This window comes from Truncatella angustata (genome assembly GCF_020726525.1).
Source record: "Truncatella angustata strain MPI-SDFR-AT-0073 chromosome Unknown BKA67scaffold_10, whole genome shotgun sequence".
In the NCBI taxonomy this organism is placed as follows: domain Eukaryota; kingdom Fungi; phylum Ascomycota; class Sordariomycetes; order Amphisphaeriales; family Sporocadaceae; genus Truncatella; species Truncatella angustata.
The window spans coordinates 529,931-548,692 of NW_025763390.1; the positions used below are offsets into that span (position 1 = coordinate 529,931).

The following is an 18,762-nucleotide window of genomic DNA, read 5'->3' on the forward strand; positions in this document are numbered from 1 at the left end:
GAGCGGCGAGTCATCGTTGGCTCTATCCCACTGTTCACTCTGCAGTCTAGGGGAGAAGAAATTTCTGGCTGTATCACACCGATGGACGTCGATCACGTCTTAGGCTCTTCCCCATAACTTCTAAGAAAACAAACGGCTTTCTTTGCTATAATTTTGAGCCAATGTCGTAGGCTCTTCACATGCACCTCGTCCATCTGGGATTTCATATGTTGAGCAACAGCCTTGTTACCGGTTTCCGGGGTAGCAGATCCGCTGAGAATCATTGTGGACGTTGTTTCTACAAACAGACGTGCACCTTCTTCCGGAGTTTGGGGCATAAGTCCAAGGGCAAGGAGACCTTGAGGAGGAACTATCTAGATGGGTGCTACCCCCCTTTCCCTTTGGTCATCGAGCATGTTAGCCAGGATACCCATGCTGTTTAGTGCGGAAGGATGTACTGCACACAGCAAGCATTGGTAATATCTAATGCAGGTCGATATCTCCCTTCCGCCAGCTGATACTTCCCTAGAATGACATAGCTCTCCGTCCTCTTAAATACGGGTTTCCACTCTCTTTAGATATTCGCCTTCATCTTTAGGACCATCGTTACACGTGGCATGTAAATAGTTAGACTCCTCGATTTTCGTGATAAGGGATGGATACTTGATCTACCCTGGCTCTTCTTTCTGGACCCTGTTGCGCATCGCTGACCGGACGAGTCGATGAGTGTCGCAGAAGTCAGTCCTTTCCTGACTGATCAGGAATGTGTGACCTCTCAGTTTGCGGATAGCTTCGCTCTGCATGAAGGGGGGAAAGCATAGTAAAGGCCCGTTATTAACGTTAAGCAATTTCCATGCTAGGCTGTTATCTTGGTAGGCGTTTCCAGAAGGGCCACACTTATGGTAGGAACCACGAAGACGCCAAAGCCGGGATCTATACGTCTGCCGACCATTCCGATACGTGCGGTAGCTAAGCCGCCCTTAATCTCTTGAAGATATCGAGATGGTCACCCTCTATAGCGGCTTGGAGAGCAGTCCGACCATATACACCTGCTGGTGCATTGACATCGGCGCCAGCAGCAAGCAGTCTCTCGACAACAGCTAGATAACCACGTTTTGCAGCGGCTTGGAGAGCAGTCCAACCATGTTCATATGCTGGCCTTGCATTGACATCGGCGCCAGCATCTAGCAGTCTCTCGACAACGTCAAGATGGCCACCTTCCGCAGCGGCTTGGAGAGCAGTCCGACCATGCATACCTGCTGGCTCTGCATTGACATCAGCGCCATCAGCTAGCAGTCTCTCGACAACATCAAGATGGCCACCTTCTGCAGCGGCTTGGAGAGCAGTCCGACCATATACACCTGCTGGTGCATTAACATCGGCGCCAGCAGCAAGCAGTCTCTCAACAACACCTAGATGACCACCCTCTGCAGCGGCTTGGAGAGCAGTCCAACCATGTATATATGCTGGCCTTGCGTTGACATCGGCGCCAGCAGCAAGCAGTCTCTCGACAACAGTTAGATAACCACCTTCTGCAGCGGCTTGGAGAGCAGTCCAACCATGTTCATATGCTGGCCTTGCATTGACATCGGCGCCAGCATCTAGTAGTCTCTCGACAACGTCAAGATGGCCACCTTCCGCAGTGGCTTGGAGAGCAGTCCGACCATGCATACCTTCTGGCTCTGCATTGATATCAGCGCCAGCAGCTAGCAGTCTCTCGACAATATCTAGATGGCCACCTTTTGCAGCGGCTTGGAGAGCAGTCCGACCATGCATACCTGCTGGCTCTGCATTGACATCAGCGCCAGCAGCTAGCAGTTTCTCGACAACATCAAGATGGTCACCTTCTGCAGCGGCTTGGAGAGCAGTCCGACCATATTTATATGCTGGCTCTGCATTGATATCGGCGCTAGCATCTAGCAGTCTCTCGACAACATCAAGATGGCCACCTTCCGCGGTGGCTTGGAGAGCAGTCCGACCATGTTCATATGCTGGCTCTGCATTGATATCGGCTCCAGCATCTAGCAGTCTCTCGACAACGTTTAGATGACCACCTTCTGTAGCGGCTTGGAGAGCAGTCCGACCATGCATACCTGCTGGTGCATTGACATCGGCGCCAGCAGCAAGCAGTCTCTCAACAACACCTAGATAACCACCCTCTGCAGCGGCTTGGAGAGCAGTCCGACCATGCATACCTGCTAGTGCATTAATATCAGCGCCAGAAGCTAGCAGTCTCTCGACAATATCTAGATGGCCACCTTTTGCAGCGGCTTGGAGAGCAGTCCGACCATGAATACCTGCTGGTGCATTGACATCGGCGCCAGCAGCAAGCAGTCTCTCAACAACACCTAGATGACCACCCTCTGCAGCGGCTTGGAGAGCAGTCCGACCATGCATACCTGCTGGTGCATTAATATCAGCGCCAGAAGCTAGCAGTCTCTCGACAACGTCAAGATGGCCACCTTTTGCAGCGGCTTGGAGAGCAGTCCGACCATGCATACGTGCTGTCTCTGCATTGACATCAGCGCCAGCAGCTAGCAGTCTCTCGACAACACCTAGATGACCACCCTCGGCAGCGGCTTGGAGAGCAGTCCGACCATGTATACCTGCTAGTGCATTAATATCAGCGCCAGAAGCTAGCAGTCTCTCGACAACACTTAGATGACCACCTTTTGCAGCAGCTTGGAGAGCAGTCCGACCATGCATACGTGCTGGCTCTGCATTGACATCAGCGCCAGCAGCTAGCAGTCTCTCGACAACATCAAGATGGCCACCTTTTGCAGCGGCTTGGAGAGCAGTCCGACCATGCATACCTGCTGGTGCATTAATATCAGCGCCAGTAGCTAGCAGTCTCTCGACAACGTTTAGATGACCACCTTCTGCAGCGGCTTGGAGAGCAGTCCGACCATATTCATATGCTGGCTTTGCGTTGACATCAGCGCCAGCAGTTAGCAGTCTCTCGATAACATTCAGATTACCTATTTTTGCAGACATTTGTAGCGAAAAGTTCAAAATCTCGCTAGATAGCCCCCTCTTTATCATGAAATTAAGATTTCTCATCTCGCCATCTTCTATAACCTTTTGGACAAAGGCATTTTGCTGAGAAGCTTTGACTAAACTGCTTGAGACCACGAGCCGCATTAGGGCAAAATGGCGATTTTGCAAAGCCCAAGTGAAAATAGATCCTTGGTCTCTAAGGGGAGCTTCCTGCCACGGTATCTTCGCCAGCTCATGGCCCTCGAATATGATCTGTTTCCATATCTTCCAGGTCTTAGTTTCTTCCTCCCAGAAGTTTTCGGAATGAGCAATCCAGTACACGGAGGCATATTTCAAGAAGGGATGTCCAAAACCGACACCTAAGGAAGATTGGGGTTGAGTTCCAAAGTTTTGCGGCTCTATCTCATAGGACTCATTTACTGTTGTATTCGAAAATTTGGCGAACAGAGCCATACGTTTTCCACTCCCGAGAAATGGTTGCGCCATTCGTAACGGGTTACCCAAGACTATCGGCTTGGTTCTGCGAGCGACTATCCGCCTAAAATTGTTGAGATCAATGTAAGTCAAACATAATTCTCCGAGATTGTGGTCAGATGACTCCCAATCAACATGAAATCCTTCAAGCTCAGGGTTTAAAGGTCCCTTCAAAAGGAATTCTCGGATCGATGAATGTGAAAACTGGACGGTCTGGTCCTCTTCATCAACTTGTACCAGATTTCCACACCAAGATGCGATGCGGTCCATATCGTTGATCATGCGGGCTGGCTCAATAAATTTCTGACCAATCTCTAAAGCCAGCACCTCCTGAAGTTCATCTCGTGTAAGCAATTGCTTCGATGCGGCAATCATCATAAAAACTCTCTGCGCTATTGGGTGGTGTTTCTGATTCACTATGCGTTGGAGTGCTCGACGGTAAGTCTCCTCTAAATCTTCTGGCAGGCAATAAAGAGTCTCACGGATGTCGTGATCGCTGTGCTTCGAGCAGAGTTCCTCAACTTGTAGAGTCACCCACAGGAACCTAGAAACGTTAGATTGAATGAACCAAGAGAATTTAAGTACTTACATTCCTTGAGCACCGCGAATGAGTGTTTGCTTCACAGTACGCGCCAAAGTAGGGTCTCGGACCCGAAGATCGCCGTCGTCAATCCTCTCATCGATGATATGCTCAACATATGCATGGATATCTTCACCTGTAGAGTCACCGCCAATGACGAGAGACTCTACAGATTCCTTGAAATATTTACGCAAATCCTTGTCCAGACTTGGGCGACCAGAAAGAAACAGTCTAATGTTAGGGCTCGAGCGAGCTAGTGACGACAGGGCTGCAAGTAGCTGTTTTTGATTTGAATTATCACATTCGTCTAGTCCGTCAACAATAATGTATGAACTTCGCGGCGAAACCATAAGTCTACCAAGCAACCTGATAATGTCCGAACTGGACGAATGTATTGCCTGGAGCACAGGTATATCCTCTCGAGAGATCGTGGCTGGATCCAGCCTTTGCCGGATAAGGGACTTGAGGACTGCATCTGCAGTGCAGGACTCTTGGTCATCCGATCGTATGAAGAAATAGGAGACCATGCAACCTAAAGACCCCTTGATGCGGACGATATGGTCTATTACATTTCCACTGCTCCTATTAGCAGCTGTCGAACAAATTGAGGTGAAGCACTTACGCAGCAATACTTTTACCTGAACCAACTTCGTATCAATTAGTACTGATTATATAATTACGATATCACTGAACCTACTTTTACCTGTAAGCCAGAGCAAGGAGCCGTTGCCGTCGATCCAACGGTGGAACCCGGATGTTTCGAAAATCCAACTCGTTGTGTTCTGAAATCTCTTGGAACGACTCTGTTTAAGTAGTCTTACATAGTCGTACCTCGAAACAGCCTCCACTAGTTCGACCATTCGTTCTCCTGATAATATTGGTCAGGAATGGCGAGTATTGAAAAGTTGTAACTCACGATGTTCCCTTCCTTTTTTGATCAGCTGCATCGCGCGGATCCTCTCTAACTTTGCGCTTGAATTCAACAATGCTTTCTTTATGATAGACCTATCATTAGATGATACTTCCCTCTCCAATGCTTGAAGTTCCTGGTCATGGCGATCAGCTTGTGCTTTGGCTAGATGGATCTCATCTCTGACGCGTTCGCTGCACGTTCGAATGTTATCCATGTCATGCTTGAATTCTTGCTCGAAGGATGTCCTCATAGCTTGGACAAGCTGTTGTGGCCCTAGGTCAAATCTTAGCTGAATCCTTCAGTAGCATGGTGCCTTCATACATGAACGTTGCAGGATAACCACGAGGTGCTTGCAGCAATAGATGATTGACGCATGGAAATAGTACAGGGACTGGCGGAGTCGGTCTGAGGTAGGATACAGGGCTTGGTACTCGGCGAAGAGCGGGAAGAGTTTGCCCAATTGTAAAAACAGATTCGACGTCACTTCAAAGTACGAAGTATAGTTCAGGATGATCTGCAACGATTGAGCACTGTTGGAGCATAGGCTGGTGTCCACTCACCTCCATCGTCAATTTTACACTCCCCCATACGAGAGCGGCGACTTCTGGCTTCACAGATGCAAAAGTGTCCACGACACCACAAAAACTACGGACCGAGGACAGAAACGAATGGACACGACTTGCGTAACTCTGCCCTCTTCTGCTCCTGTTTACAGAGTCGAGCTGTGCGGTAAATACCAAGACGGCATCAGCATTCGGAACTGCTTGTACGTCTCGAAATTTCTGGAGCCAGTCATCGGTAAGTACGCCCTTAAAATCAGCGATGGCATCTTGTAGGATGCTGTTCTGTGCGCCTCGCTGAGTGATGGCAAATTGCGAGGGCGTCGCCATGGCGTGCCGGGGATGCCGTCTTCGTTCTCCAAAAGCAATTTCGTTCTGTGAATAACCCACTATGCTCTTCAGATATAGCTTGTAAGACGGCAGCGAAATACCAGGCGCGGTAGCTGTGATTTAAATTGATGTACCCCCTGTTGAAGATTGTGGCGAAGACCCAGAAGAAAGGGTGCATTGTGCAGCATCGAACACTGCCGATTTTTCAATTGTCTCGTGTAGCGAGATCAGCCGCAGCCAAGAATTTGCACCACTTACTGGCATGCTCGAATCACAACGAGAGCAGGCTTGTGGCTTGTTCTTGCCAGGTAGCAGCACCATGTCTTGCCGGCATACACCAAGCACAATCGGCTGTGCACCAAAATTTCGCATCGAGACTCCGGCTGGACGGTCTCGAGTCACTTCTGTTGCATTGGGTGTTTGGAGCGCCGACCCTACCATGATTGTTGTCGCGGTGTGTTACTATTGGCAAACCCCCGCCAGCAGTGGTGACATTCAGAGTCACGCTCGTGCAGAGAGAAAGGCATCAGATATATTTCAACTAGTCTAGGCAATACCGTTTACTAACTTGGACAGGATGGGACTGTGGACAGGCTCAGTGTGGCCCGTAGTCCACTAATCTAACTCATCGGTTAACCTAATCTAGTTTACCTCCACTATTAGCAAGAGAACCACATCTAAACACTCTCCATCTAATTCTGCCAAGTTACTTCCTGATACATCGTCATTATTTGTGTGACACAACTTGCTGAATGTCTAGGACGAGTATCCTGTCAGTCTGCCTCGTGGGCCGCCGATCAACAGCTGGGCAATTTGGCAGCCTAGACTCAGCTGTGCCCCGCTTTGTCTAGACTAGCTACAGTAGAATCCCGAATAGATGCTGCCAGCCTTAACCCTTCGCTAACATGGCTTCACGAGCAATCATCTCGTCTGCTCTCGAGGAGAGGCCGATAGGCGAGGTGCAAGTCTCGTAGTACTTGCAATTGTTGATCTTATGCCATGGCCAAATCCATCGCGGCGGCTGATTTTACGGTCGGCTGGGTCTGTGCCCTGCCCACCGAGCTGGTCGCCGCCGCCGCCGAGATGATGGGCGAGAAGTATAACGATTTACTATAACCGCCCCCGCAGTCGGCCGATACCGACATCTATATCTTCGGGCGTGTCGCTGTCCACAATGTCGTCGCAGCCTGTCTTCCTGCCGGTCAGATGAATGCCGGCCGACGAGAACGATATCCAGTTAGGCGACGTAGTTATCAATTAGCCCGTCGGACAGCACGGTGGAGTGGTGCAGTTCGACGTTGGCAAGACCGGGCTAGGCTGAAAGAGCGAGCAGACGGGAAGTCTAAACGTGCCGCCGACAATCCTACTCAATGCCCTCGCCAAGCTACGTACAAACGATATACGTGACAAGAAGTGTATAACTGATCATCTTTCCAAGTTCTCTAGCAATCGAAAGTTCTCTGGCCTCGGCCCACAAAAAGACACGCTTTATCTCGCATAGTCACAACATATCCCTAGGCTAGGCCCACATATACCAAATACAAAGAGAACGAAGTCGTATTTCGAGACGCGCGACTCACTAAATAACAAGTTCTCTTTTTCGACAATGTCGCATCTGGCAACCAAGTAACAAAGGCGGCCCTTAAGAAGAGCTCCAGCAATCGGCTACTCATTGTTAATAATCCCGACGATGTTGACTTGCTATTAGGCGATACTAGTCTTGGCTCTATACGCGACTATCTACCATTCAATCCGAATGGATCGATTCTTTTTACTATACGTTTTCACGATATCGCCGTTCTACTCAGCGTGCCAAAGCGTCACATATCTAGGTTAATTGACATGTCAAAAGGCTGAAGCTAGCATAATGCTACAAGCAGCCCTTGACAAAAACCAAATGCGAGATGCTGCAAGCACGAGGGGCGTACTGGAATACTTGTTTCGTTTGCCTCTGGTATTCAAGCATGCCTCGGCTTACATGACACAGACGAGTATCTCGACGACGAAACACCTAGAGTATTACCGTAGTTCGGACGAGCACCAGATCGAGCTTTTCAGCTGACACTTTGAGGAGCAGGGTCGATATCATATAATTGCGAATCCGATTCAATATACCACGGGTCACTCCATCCCGTCTATTTCAACGTCCTCTCCCCCGTTCATCCCGTCTCCGCTGCTTTTGCTTCTTTTTCTAATATCAATATCTCAACACCAAGATAACCTTTTGTAGAATTACTCTTCGAAGTCCAGACCTTAGACGTGGCTGCCATACCCTTTCTTAGACGACTCAGATTACTCGTACCGCTAGTGGCCCTCTAAATGGAACCAAATATCATGTGACAGAACCTGAGGATGTCGTTGTCATAAGTGGTGCTAGTAGCAAGACCAGCACCGGCATTCCAGTGAGCTCCTCATCACCCCACTTCTCTTCCAATAAAGTACTGCTACGCTGGGAAACTACAATTTGTATATTAGGAACAGACCAATTCGGAAGAGCGATGCTCCCAGAACAGTGGTCACAAACATGATGTAAATAATGAAGCTGAGCGAACAATAAATTCACCCGAACCTTTGAAAACTCTCCAGTCACTACCTGACACACCCGTTGGTATTGGTATGGAGGGCTTCATATATGACACAGATTACAACGTATCGTTAATGGGAGAGCTTTGTCCTAAGATTACTGTCGAATAAAACCTTATAAGCCTTTCCAACCCCTCATATTCGTATCAAAGTCAATAAAAGCAAGATTGATGTCTTAGGCCGGATGCGTGATCTACTTCAAGACCACTGTCGATGTCCTAAGCGCAACTAGCATAAGCTTAAAGGGCTCTATAAGAGGCTTCTTTTATCAGACAGATTTACTGTCTAGGCTATGATCTTCTTCCCCTACGGTATGCCTTGCCGTCGTCGTCATGATGATGACGACGACTTGGTAGCATCTACGTATCGTTGGTATCAGCTGGAGTCGTTAGAGTTCGACTTTATATATGCCGACTGTGTGTTAAGCATTAATATTTATTATTACCTAGAAGGAGAGGAATTGGTGGGACTTTTTTAAGGGATATATATCAAGATGCTCTTATAAATGCCTTCTATACTTATTCACTGCATAGTAATCGAACAAGTTCAGTGCTGAAATTAGGGGGGTCTCTATCCAGGATATCAGTGATCATTCCATAATAAACAACTCAATTTTTCCTCTGGTAGAACCTGAGAGCCAGTGATAGATTCGTCCATCATCGCTATCATTGAATATGTCAGCGAATCTTAGCACCCTAGACCCCACGAGAGTCTCACTCATAAGTAGGACCCCGGGCATCATATCCACCACCGTTTACTACAGCATGAACACAACCATCAACTATATGACCGTGCCTGCCGTTCTGCTAGGTCGACCGCCAGGGCTTTAGTCCCAAGCAGCAAAATCTTCGCAATTCTTCGTCTCATCCACAGACATCCCAGCCGGTTCTGAATCCCATCTCAATCGGCAATGGCAGGAGATCTACTGGCGCGGACACAGCATCGGTCCCTCCTCGGCGATCTTAGCGGGCTAATGCTGAGCACGGCTTCGTGTTTCTCAGCAGCGTCTCTGAATCAGCGTCTCTGAATCAGCGTCTCATTGCGTCCGCCGCCATTGCTGCTCTTCTGGCGGTGCCGTACACCCTGATCGTGATGGTGCCGACGAATGACGAGCTGCATCGGCGGGGAGATGCAGTCACCACTGCCGCGGATGTCAAAAAATAGTTCGACGAGCAGGACACGATGGCGTTACTCGGGGAGTGGGTCGTGATGTACAAGGTGATGGCCGGCATGCCGTTCGTCGCAACAGTGCTTGGAATTCCGGGTTTATTGCTACGAAGGAGTGTACGAGTCCGGCTAGTGACAAGATCTGAACCCGTAAGAGTCGGAATCCCAAAGCGTAAAGTCGTAGTGTCAGCAACGAAATTTCAAGAAAGGGCTGCACGTATGGCTTAGGGCAGAACTAATGTGTATAAATATCTATTGCTCTGATCTTTATCGAATTGATTGGGACTCCAAAAATGCAATCGGGGAGAAATGCAAGAGCCGAAATATGTACGTGCATTTATCATGACAAGCTAGAACCGTGATTAGGCGGTTTCTTTTATAAAACTCTTGCTACATACAAACCCGAGCCCTACCACTGATCCAAATCACTCGCCACTGGGCTCGCTGTAGGCGTGCGAGAAGGCCACCGGTGAGCCAAAGTTAGGCGACCCATCAGAGTGCGTACCCAATAGCTGAGCCATCGTGTACCGGCTGTTATCACAGGCGCCGGCACTGTTGGACGTAGCGTGATATACAATCCAGGTCTGGGTACCATCGGGGCTCTGGAAGAAGCCATTGTGTCCCGTGCCGTAGTTGCCGTTGGCGCTCGAGAACACGCAACCGCTCGACTTGGTCCAGGCGGATGCCGAAGTGGGCGCTGTGGTACCGTCCCAGGTCAGCAGGCCGAGACAGTAGCTTGCACTCCAACAGTAGCTGGCCGAGTAGCTGATATAGGTCTTGCCACCGAAGTAGAGCGCTGCTGGCCCTTCGTTCACTGGGTACGAGACCGTCTCCCACGATTGCGTTGGCTGAGAAATAGTGTATACGGAGCCGGTAACTTCGAAATTGTTAGCGCAGTTTCGGTTTAGCATGGTCGCCCGTTTCTAGATGACCAATGTGGAGGAATTATAATGGGAATAGTATTATTCAAGTGCCAAAGGCACCCAAGAGCCTAACATAGTTTCACCACTTACCGGAAACATAGTCACTGCCCAGTTTCTGCAGACAAATGGATTGATATGTATTGCCGTTGAAACACGAGGTCATCAGGAAGTTGCCATAGCTGCTGGTGCGCAGAATTGATGCATCAATCGACCACTGACTTGTCAATTTGGCGGCGTAGGTGAAGGTGTCGTATGGAGTAGCACCGCCTAACAGCGATTAGCTTCTGGACCGTTAATGGTTTGATCAGAACACCTACCCTTCAGGACATGGATATTCTGTCCATCGAGATCGGCGGATTCGCCCGCTGTGTAGTAGATATACCATATCCCATCAAAGTAGTGCACTTCTGGCGCCCAGACATTGCAGCAACGTGATGCTGTGGTGGTCGAGTAGACCACCTTCTTCGTGGCTGTCTTCAGGCCCGCAATGGTAGTCGCACGAGAAATCTCAACGTCGGTCCATGTTGTGGTCATCAGGTAAAAGTACCCACCCGTGTACACGAGGAATGGGTCACTACCGCCGGCAGTGTTGATAGGGTTGGTCCAGGCTGCAGCAGAGCCGAGGAGGCACAGCAGGGCCCAGATGGATGTTAGAAGACCGTACGCGAGCATCTTGACGGCGTATGAAGTGTGGTTTAATTTTTCTCCGCATTTTCAGACGACCCAGGAAGAGCTGCGTCGATCAGCATGGCCACTTATAAACTTTCCATCATTCTCTATGCCTCGTCGTGTAACGACCCTATCGCTCAGAGATGGGGACTATCATCTCCCAACGTCAAGCTCCAAGTGCAAAAGCGATAGATGAAGCGCGCGAATAGGAACATTGTTCATTACCGTATACCTGGTGCGGCAATAGTGAAGTGGAACCGTTTGTGTTGATTGGTGGGATCTGTGACCTTCCAGCCAGTTGGGCATTGTTGCGGAGCCCCAGATTCCGGAGAATAGCAGCATGTCACCTGCAGGAACCCAGGGACATGGGCGTACCCCACAAAATGGCTATCGGTACATGGAAGGAATTTGTTTGCACATGATCCACTGTCTGTTGTCAAGGAATCACGGAAAGTTCTTGGCGTTTCTCGTTGCCTCGACGTACAGACACTTCATCAAGTGGTGGTTTAATGCCCCCGTCAGACCAAGCCCACTGATCCGCCCCAATGATATCGTGGCCGAGGTCCGCCAATAATAGTTCGAGATCAGAAAAGCAAAGAAATTGAGGAAGTCCATTTGCTGCCAATTACAGCTGCCCCGAGGAAGTTGTATTCTATCGGTGTATCTTGCAATATTATTGCGTTACTCCGTCAGCAGTCCCACACGCCGAAAATGAAATCAATCTCCACCAAGGTTACCGAGCTCTCGCGCTTTTTGACATCGCTCCCAGACTGGTATACATATACATAGAAATTTGCTAGTTGACCTTGGGCCTAAAACTAGTCTCGTTAGAAGCGCACATACAGACTTGAATCATGCCTTGTGCTGCGCCTAATTGCAGATACCATCCCACTTTTTATACACTTACACCTCCTTATACATCTCCCTTGTTATTGCCGCATCGATTCGACGCACGAGGCAAAAAGTTCGTCGACAAAGGTAGTGACTTCTTGATCTTTTTCGAAGGCTTCAACATTGAAGTCAAAATTATTTCCATTCAATATCGCCGTTGTCGGGGTCTTGACTCGACACATCTCAATTGTTTTACCACCTCCCGTGTCGACAGTTTGCAGATTGACTGAGTTCTTGCGCAAGATACCTCTTGTCCGCGAAGGCGTGTGAATATGTAGGCGGCTGGCCATCGTCTCCTTTTTCTCCTGTTTGACCTCAGCCACTTCGATGGCGATCTCTTGCGAGACCATGATGCCCCGAAAAGCGAGGGTTTAGTATGTTCTGGCTCGTCGAACACGGGTGATGTGCGACCTGACGATTGGGATGGTGCTGAGAAGCCATCTTGTGGTCTGGTGAGGTTGACCATAGATGAGCTGTGACTCAACGTCCTTTTTCCTAACCTATGTACTGATTGAGGTGAAGGGTCAAATGTCATAACGGAAGACATTTCTCGATGCAGAGCCCGTGAAAACGCAGCATGGTGGGCAGAGTTGTCGTACACCATTTGATGAACCTTGAGAAACTGGAGTGGGATGAAGTCGCACTTCCGATTTAGGATCCTGCTATTGATATCGAGGACAACCTGCAAGGTAATGAGAGAGCATGTAGGTGTTGTTTGGGTGTTGTCTAATGGTAGGCAGGGAGCTTCGACCACCTTTGACGATAGCACCGCACTGTCAAGTGCCGTATCGTCTATTTCGCCTCTCAGCTTTGCAATGGCGCTCCTCAGCTGACTGGCAAACTCCACTTCGCGCGGCGAACCGTCTTGCATCATGGCAAGTCTGATCAGCAGTGTTTGTACAGGCAAGCCCTCAACGTCAGACAAAATGTCCTTTTGCCATTGCTCCATCTTGCGATATGGCAATTTTTGTGTTGGAAGATTGCTTCGCGTCTCCGCGTCAACCATAACATCGAATCCAAACTTGTCCACCCTGGCACGCAAGGCGAAAAGCCCGACATGCACTCCTGGCTCGAGCATGCCGTCGAGCTCAGAATGGTTGGCCATTTCTCTCAGCTTCTGTTCCAGGTGGCGAGTCTTAATCTGCATACTCGATTTGATTATATCAATCACTCTGTGTGTTTCGGCAAACCTGTAGCCGGCAGCTTCCAGCCTTGCGATTTCACTCTGGCTCTTCACATGGCGCACAAGGAACATGAGTGATCCACGGCCATATCCGTCGTTTCTTTGGCTAATCCCTCTCTCGAGCTGACTCAGATCTTTCGCCTCTTCTTTTGGTGCTGACCTGGTGACTACATCAAAGGTTTCCGACATTCGAGCTGCCGTTTTCACTTCCGCGCCAGTATGGAGGATTTCACCCCACAGTTTTCCAAGATCTTGAATATTTTCCTGCATCCTGGATGCTAGCGTGTCCGCCGCCAGACAGAAGAGCTCGCGAAAAATGATGTCGTAGTTCTCTACTAATTGGCCGTTTTCTTCAAACAGCCTGGTGCCGTGACGAGCACCGCGGGTAGTGCGTGGCAGATTGTCGAGATGCGTTGTAATCCAGGGAAGTAAAGTAGAGATGCTTGACCAGTTTCTGGATGCGCGGTACATCCAGTGGAATAACGGGTGAGCCGTAGTGAAGACATCGTCGTGTGATTTCTGTGGGAAAGTTTCGGTGACCTTCTCGCTGGGAACGAGGCCGTCTGGATTGACAAGAATTCTCCCATGCTTGTCAAATACCGCCACTGCCAGGACAACCTGCTGCGCCTTGATGGCATACTTCCTCATATTTCGCGCAGATAGGACCGAAACAAAAACAAGGATGCATGATGCAGCCGCTGATAAACAGATGACGACGATCGTCGTGGTGTTCCGCGATCCACTGTCGCTATCACCGACAGCTGACTCCAGCAGAACATAGTGGGTGCCCAATGATGCGCACCAATGCATGCCTGATACAGCGCCTGCCAATATGATCATACATCCACATCGTCGTATCCATGAGTTGGTCCAGGCAGCTTTGAAGACAAAAAATAGCGACAGGGCGACGGTACTGGCGGTGACAGCAATTACTGCAGCCCCGACGACATTTGCCGTGACGTATACGCAGTGGTAGTTGCTTATGGCTGCGTCGCCAAGATAATGCATGCCGCAGATGGCACCTCCAGATAGACATCCGGAGACCACGACCCTCCACCATTTGACTTCGTCGCTTGAGTTGACGGCTACAAATGCAAGTAAAAGAACTAGAATAGGAACAAAGAATGATGCAGCTGTGATGCCGGTATTGTAAGCGATCTGGACCTCTGGTTCGCCATCGAGGAGGATAATTGCACGGTTGGCTATGAAGTGCTGCCAGCTTGGTCAGTACAGTGTTCACATCGTTTGTATTTTTTAGTCAAGACAAACCATCGACCAGATAGCGATGCCTCCCATAGATATAGCTGCACCCAGTAGCAAAAAGCTAGAAGTAAAGGTGATCAGTAATTCCCACCTTGATGATTCTGACGTCAATATATAAACTTACTGATTGTAGAGACCCTTCAACGACGTGCGCCGGTTAATCAACTCGAGAGTTGATCCTGCGCCCAGAAGGCTCACAACATAGCTGAGAGCGACGAAACCGACATTAAAGGAGACTGGAACCGTTTGTCCTGTATAACGAGCAAATAGGTCATCCAGAGGCGCCATCATGTCGGTTTCCGTGACAGCCTATCCTGCCGCACGTGGAATTTAATCAGGAATGATATGAGCAGAGAGACGACTGGGACAGGTTGTGCAAAGACTTTTGTTCACTGTCATCAACATAAGATACATTGCAGTGGTAGCGAGTCTTCGGGGTTACCTCGCGTGGCATTACATGCTACCAGGAACCCATGAAGGTTGGTTGGTCGAATTTCCCGTTCTGATAAGGCGCCATGGCTCACTAGACTTCTTTCGTTGTCTCTGAGTAGCGAGAAGTAATACAAATCGCCAAAGGCCTGCCCAGCAGGATGTGGTGTACAAAAGCCTCGCTGTAAGGAAGTAGCGCCAGAACATCCTGGCTCCAGAAATCAATTGGTGCAGGTCAGTCCGGAAACAAGGGTCAGCATCCATAGTATTGGTCGCATAACCAATACTATGCACGTGTGCGTACCTTGCGAATTGGAAGCTGGCCACACTTGGATGCTGGTGGGACAACCCAGCCCATGCTTGTCGCGCCGTGGCGTTTAACATGCTTTCTCCTTTGTGCTAAGGTTAGGAGTTCATAGCACGCAGCGAAAATGCAAGGGAGGTATGCACGCCTGGTCCGCGTATCTTGGTCCTTATATTCGGCATTTCTTGTTCGAGGTGCAACCAGAGTAGGGCCGTCTTTGGTTCGACCAAGCGGAACTGGAATATAATAGCGGATCCTTATCCTTGAGTGGCTTCTAGGCTCATTTGGTGTCCGAGGACAAGAAAAATCGAACCACCGGCAAGGTAGCCCCAGAAGATAACATTTAGTAAAAAAGGTAGATCCGGGGTTAGTTTCAAGTGGCTATTTGGGATATGTGGGTTAAATTGGGGCGGTGCTGGCAGCTCCGGAACTTTTCCACGCTGTATGCTGTCAGGCTGTATTCAAAGGGGCTGGTGCAAAGTTCCTTGTGTTCTACAACACTAGTTCTTACAGCCTTACATGTGACACACATGCAATGCTGTTATATTTTTGTTGTAATTCGGGGGGGCTTTTTTGTTGTGCTTACACGCTACCACCACCCACGCCAGATGTAAACGATGTGAACGTGGTCTCGAAACTCTGACACATCTTCGACCCTGCGAGTTGCTGGCACCTAATGACAACCATGTTCTGATTTCTAAGTAGCCTATCATGTAGCTGGGAATTCACATCCTTCCTGATCCTTTCTTGACCCCTCTCAGCGGAACAGGGGGTGTCTGTGCCGCGGAGAACCCCTGTGATAAGGATACAACCAATAAGACGTGCTCTTTCATGTTTTGCTCGTGCGGCCCGAGAAGCTTGTGGCTAGCGGGGCCGAAGGATCCCCAAGATCCTTTATCTGGCAGAACGGTGGGCAGAACGTTTCTTTTCTTTTCGGCCATCATGACAAGATTGACTTCCTCGCAAGATCCGATTTGTGACGAAATGGAAGACAATGAAACTGGGCCATACGGCTATCGTGTGAAAGAATGGAATGATTCCCACTACTTCCTTGGCGCTGCTAATTTAGACCTGCAGCATTGCATCTCGAACTACGACGACCAGGGCCACCACCGTAGTCTCGGACGAAAGTTGGGCGTAGCAGGTTTTAACGGGGACCAAATTATTACAACATTCCTTTGACTTGCATAAATCTTTCATATAACTTGAAGGCATTTAGTTTCAAGCGAGGCGTCGACTCTCCAGGGTACATAAATCAAACCGCGATTAAGCGAACGCCACACTGCAACGCTGCGTGGTCGTTGACCGGTCTGATCAAGGGCCCCCCTAACATGTATACCCTCATATGCAAGATCTACAATCATTTTCCTGGAAAGTAGAAGTTGGGTTTTCCCCGCGGCTTCTATCTGTGACTTTCTGTAATGCTCTCCTTGCCTTGCGGAATGCACAAACAAAGATCTCCTTGCAGGACTCTTGTTCATCCCTTCATAAATCTGATCGAGGCCCTTTCCACCTGCCGAGGTGCCGCGTTGCCGACTACTTTTCTCGGCCGCTGTACCGTACCATGCTCCATCTAGAGCGAGGACTCTGCAGAACCGAGAGTAGAAGTGCATAGCTGCATGCAGGTCGATACAACGGCTTCCGCCAATGGGCTCGAGATCCAACACAACAAACCACGCATTCGTGTTACCCGACCCCTTTCTGCCACAGGTTCTGATGCACAACGACTTTCTGAAGTCGTATCCTGGACCAGGTATATGCATGCACGAAAGTTGCAAGGCCGACCGATCTATCATGTCCTGACCACTCTGTCGAGAGCAGGACCCTGTTCCTTGCCAGTCTGCTATACTGCTCGTGGATAATATATGTGGATAATATCATGCACTTCTGCAATAGATCCAGGGTCATGAGACGCGAGAAGAGACGACACCCGAGCTTTCACAGGCATTTTGAGGGGACGCAATCGTTTCGTCCCTGGGAAGATTGCGATAACGTGCATGGTTCGGCAGCAAGATGACCTGACCAGAAAAACAAATATGGTAAGTCGCACAACAAATGGCAGGGCGGGGATTTATAAACACAGGAGGGGTCCCCCTCCTCAGCACCGTGAATTTACGTTATACTGTTGTTCTCTTGGGGATTGTTTGCTTTTTTAGAAAAAAGTGCATCAACTTAAGCAGTCGTGCCGCATCTACCTATCACAGTGCCAGTATTCCCTCTATCATAACTCATCATGTCACTTCCAGACTATGTCCTCGACGACAATGCCGTCCTGAAGGACGACAGCGCCAAGTGGCGTCATGGCAAAGCCCCTGATTATAGCAAGACGAGGCAGATCTGGAGAGACTGTACGTATCCTCCCCCTGGTATCAGAAGAAGAAGACGAAGACTGAAAAACCGAGAACACCATCATTTCTAACTTTTGAACCCACAACACAGCCAAGAAGATGAACCACGAGGCCCAATCGCTGCCGGACCTGGTGGAGAAGCTGGTGAAGAACTGGGAGGTGGAGGCGTCGTTCAAGACGGACCTGGCGGACTGGCGGACGATCGACCGGAGCAAGTACACGTTCTCGGTCAACGGGGGGCCGGCGCAGACGGGCGAGCACATGCTCAAGGTGGGCACGTACAACGCCATCATCGAGGCCAACGAGCACTACTGCCCCGTGCGCAACGACTTCGACGCCTCGCACAAGATCTTCAAGCGCATGATGCCCACGTTCGCCTGGGAGGTCCTCGAGGTCTACTCGGGCCCGCCCACCGTCAGCTTCAAGTGGCGCCACTGGGGCGAGATGAAGGCCGATTACAGCGGGTTCAACGAGTAAGTTTCTTTGTCCCCCTCTCACACACGTTCTCTCTCTCTCTTTTACCCCTTCACTCTGTGCCTCATTGTCCCCATGGCCGAATTCCCCCGCCGTCCCCTCCAGGCCTAAAGCGAAAAGACGAAAAGGAGCATGAGCGCTGACAAGAAACACCTCCACAGCAAGGGCGAAAAAGTGAGCCTCAAGGCGCACGGCGGCTCGATCGACATCGAGGGCCTCGCCGTCGCCAAGGTGAACGAAAAGCTGCAGATCGAGTCGGTCGAGGTCTGGTTCGACCCCATGGCCATGTTCCGGCAGATGCGGCCCAAGGGCGAGGAGGGCGACCCGGCCTCGACCGAGAAGGTCATCGACGCCGAGACGCACGTCGTCGACGTCGAGGTCACGCGTCCCCAGGACGCCTAGATAAGATGGAGAGAGATGTGGCGTGCGTTTTGTCTTGCTGATGAACATCTGCGATGACAGCTGTAGAGCGCATGCGGTCATGTTTGTCTCTCTCTCCCTTTAAGATGATGCCGTAAAATGTATGGTTGAGACGTAGATAGCATAGTAAAAAGTATGTGGAAAGTAAAAAGTTTAGATCACTACAAATCATTATTTATCCGTCCTTCTTCCATTGTTTGCATGTTCAGGAGTTCAATGTTGTACTAGAAAACATTCCCAACAGCGTTAAACCTGTCTGTCCTTTCATTTTGAAA

General features: G+C 49.7%; 5 protein-coding genes across 5 annotated transcripts; 1 reads left to right on the forward strand and 4 right to left on the reverse strand.

The window, feature by feature from the left end:
- Positions 1-526: 526 nt before the first annotated feature.
- On the reverse strand, positions 527-5,833 carry BKA67DRAFT_668704 (ankyrin repeat-containing domain protein; the record flags this gene model as incomplete). Its single annotated transcript, XM_046108641.1, has 7 exons — positions 527-3,994; positions 4,040-4,606; positions 4,653-4,677; positions 4,728-4,898; positions 4,947-5,216; positions 5,265-5,457; positions 5,504-5,833. 7 exons carry the CDS (start codon positions 5,831-5,833, stop codon positions 949-951), a joined length of 4,602 nt encoding a protein of 1,533 aa, XP_045952428.1. The 3' UTR covers positions 527-948.
- A 4,175-nt stretch (positions 5,834-10,008) lies between these two features.
- Positions 10,009-11,178, reverse strand: BKA67DRAFT_526030 (glycosyl hydrolase family 43 protein; the record flags this gene model as incomplete). The annotated part of the gene is made up of 3 exons (XM_046098721.1): positions 10,009-10,460; positions 10,597-10,773; positions 10,824-11,178. 3 exons carry the CDS (start codon positions 11,176-11,178, stop codon positions 10,009-10,011), a joined length of 984 nt encoding a protein of 327 aa, XP_045952429.1.
- Positions 11,179-12,211: 1,033 nt separating this feature from the next.
- Positions 12,212-14,803, reverse strand: BKA67DRAFT_525779 (uncharacterized protein; the record flags this gene model as incomplete). The annotated part of the gene is made up of 3 exons (XM_046098690.1): positions 12,212-14,461; positions 14,519-14,573; positions 14,637-14,803. The coding sequence occupies 3 exons, from the start codon at positions 14,801-14,803 to the stop codon at positions 12,212-12,214; spliced, it is 2,472 nt and encodes an 823-aa protein (XP_045952430.1).
- A 1,426-nt stretch (positions 14,804-16,229) lies between these two features.
- On the reverse strand, positions 16,230-17,171 carry BKA67DRAFT_89458 (uncharacterized protein). The gene has a single exon (XM_046109527.1). The coding sequence runs from the start codon at positions 17,039-17,041 to the stop codon at positions 16,442-16,444; it is 600 nt and encodes a 199-aa protein (XP_045952431.1). The 5' UTR covers positions 17,042-17,171; the 3' UTR covers positions 16,230-16,441.
- Positions 17,172-17,478: 307 nt separating this feature from the next.
- On the forward strand, positions 17,479-18,469 carry BKA67DRAFT_663795 (uncharacterized protein; the record flags this gene model as incomplete). Its single annotated transcript, XM_046108252.1, has 3 exons — positions 17,479-17,593; positions 17,685-18,066; positions 18,229-18,469. 3 exons carry the CDS (start codon positions 17,479-17,481, stop codon positions 18,467-18,469), a joined length of 738 nt encoding a protein of 245 aa, XP_045952432.1.
- Between the last annotated feature and the right edge of the window lie 293 nt (positions 18,470-18,762).

Coding starts and splice junctions, on each gene's coding strand:
- BKA67DRAFT_89458 (XM_046109527.1), bottom strand. CDS start 17,041: ATGATAGATCGGTCGGCCTTGCAACTTTCGTGCATGCATATACCTGGT.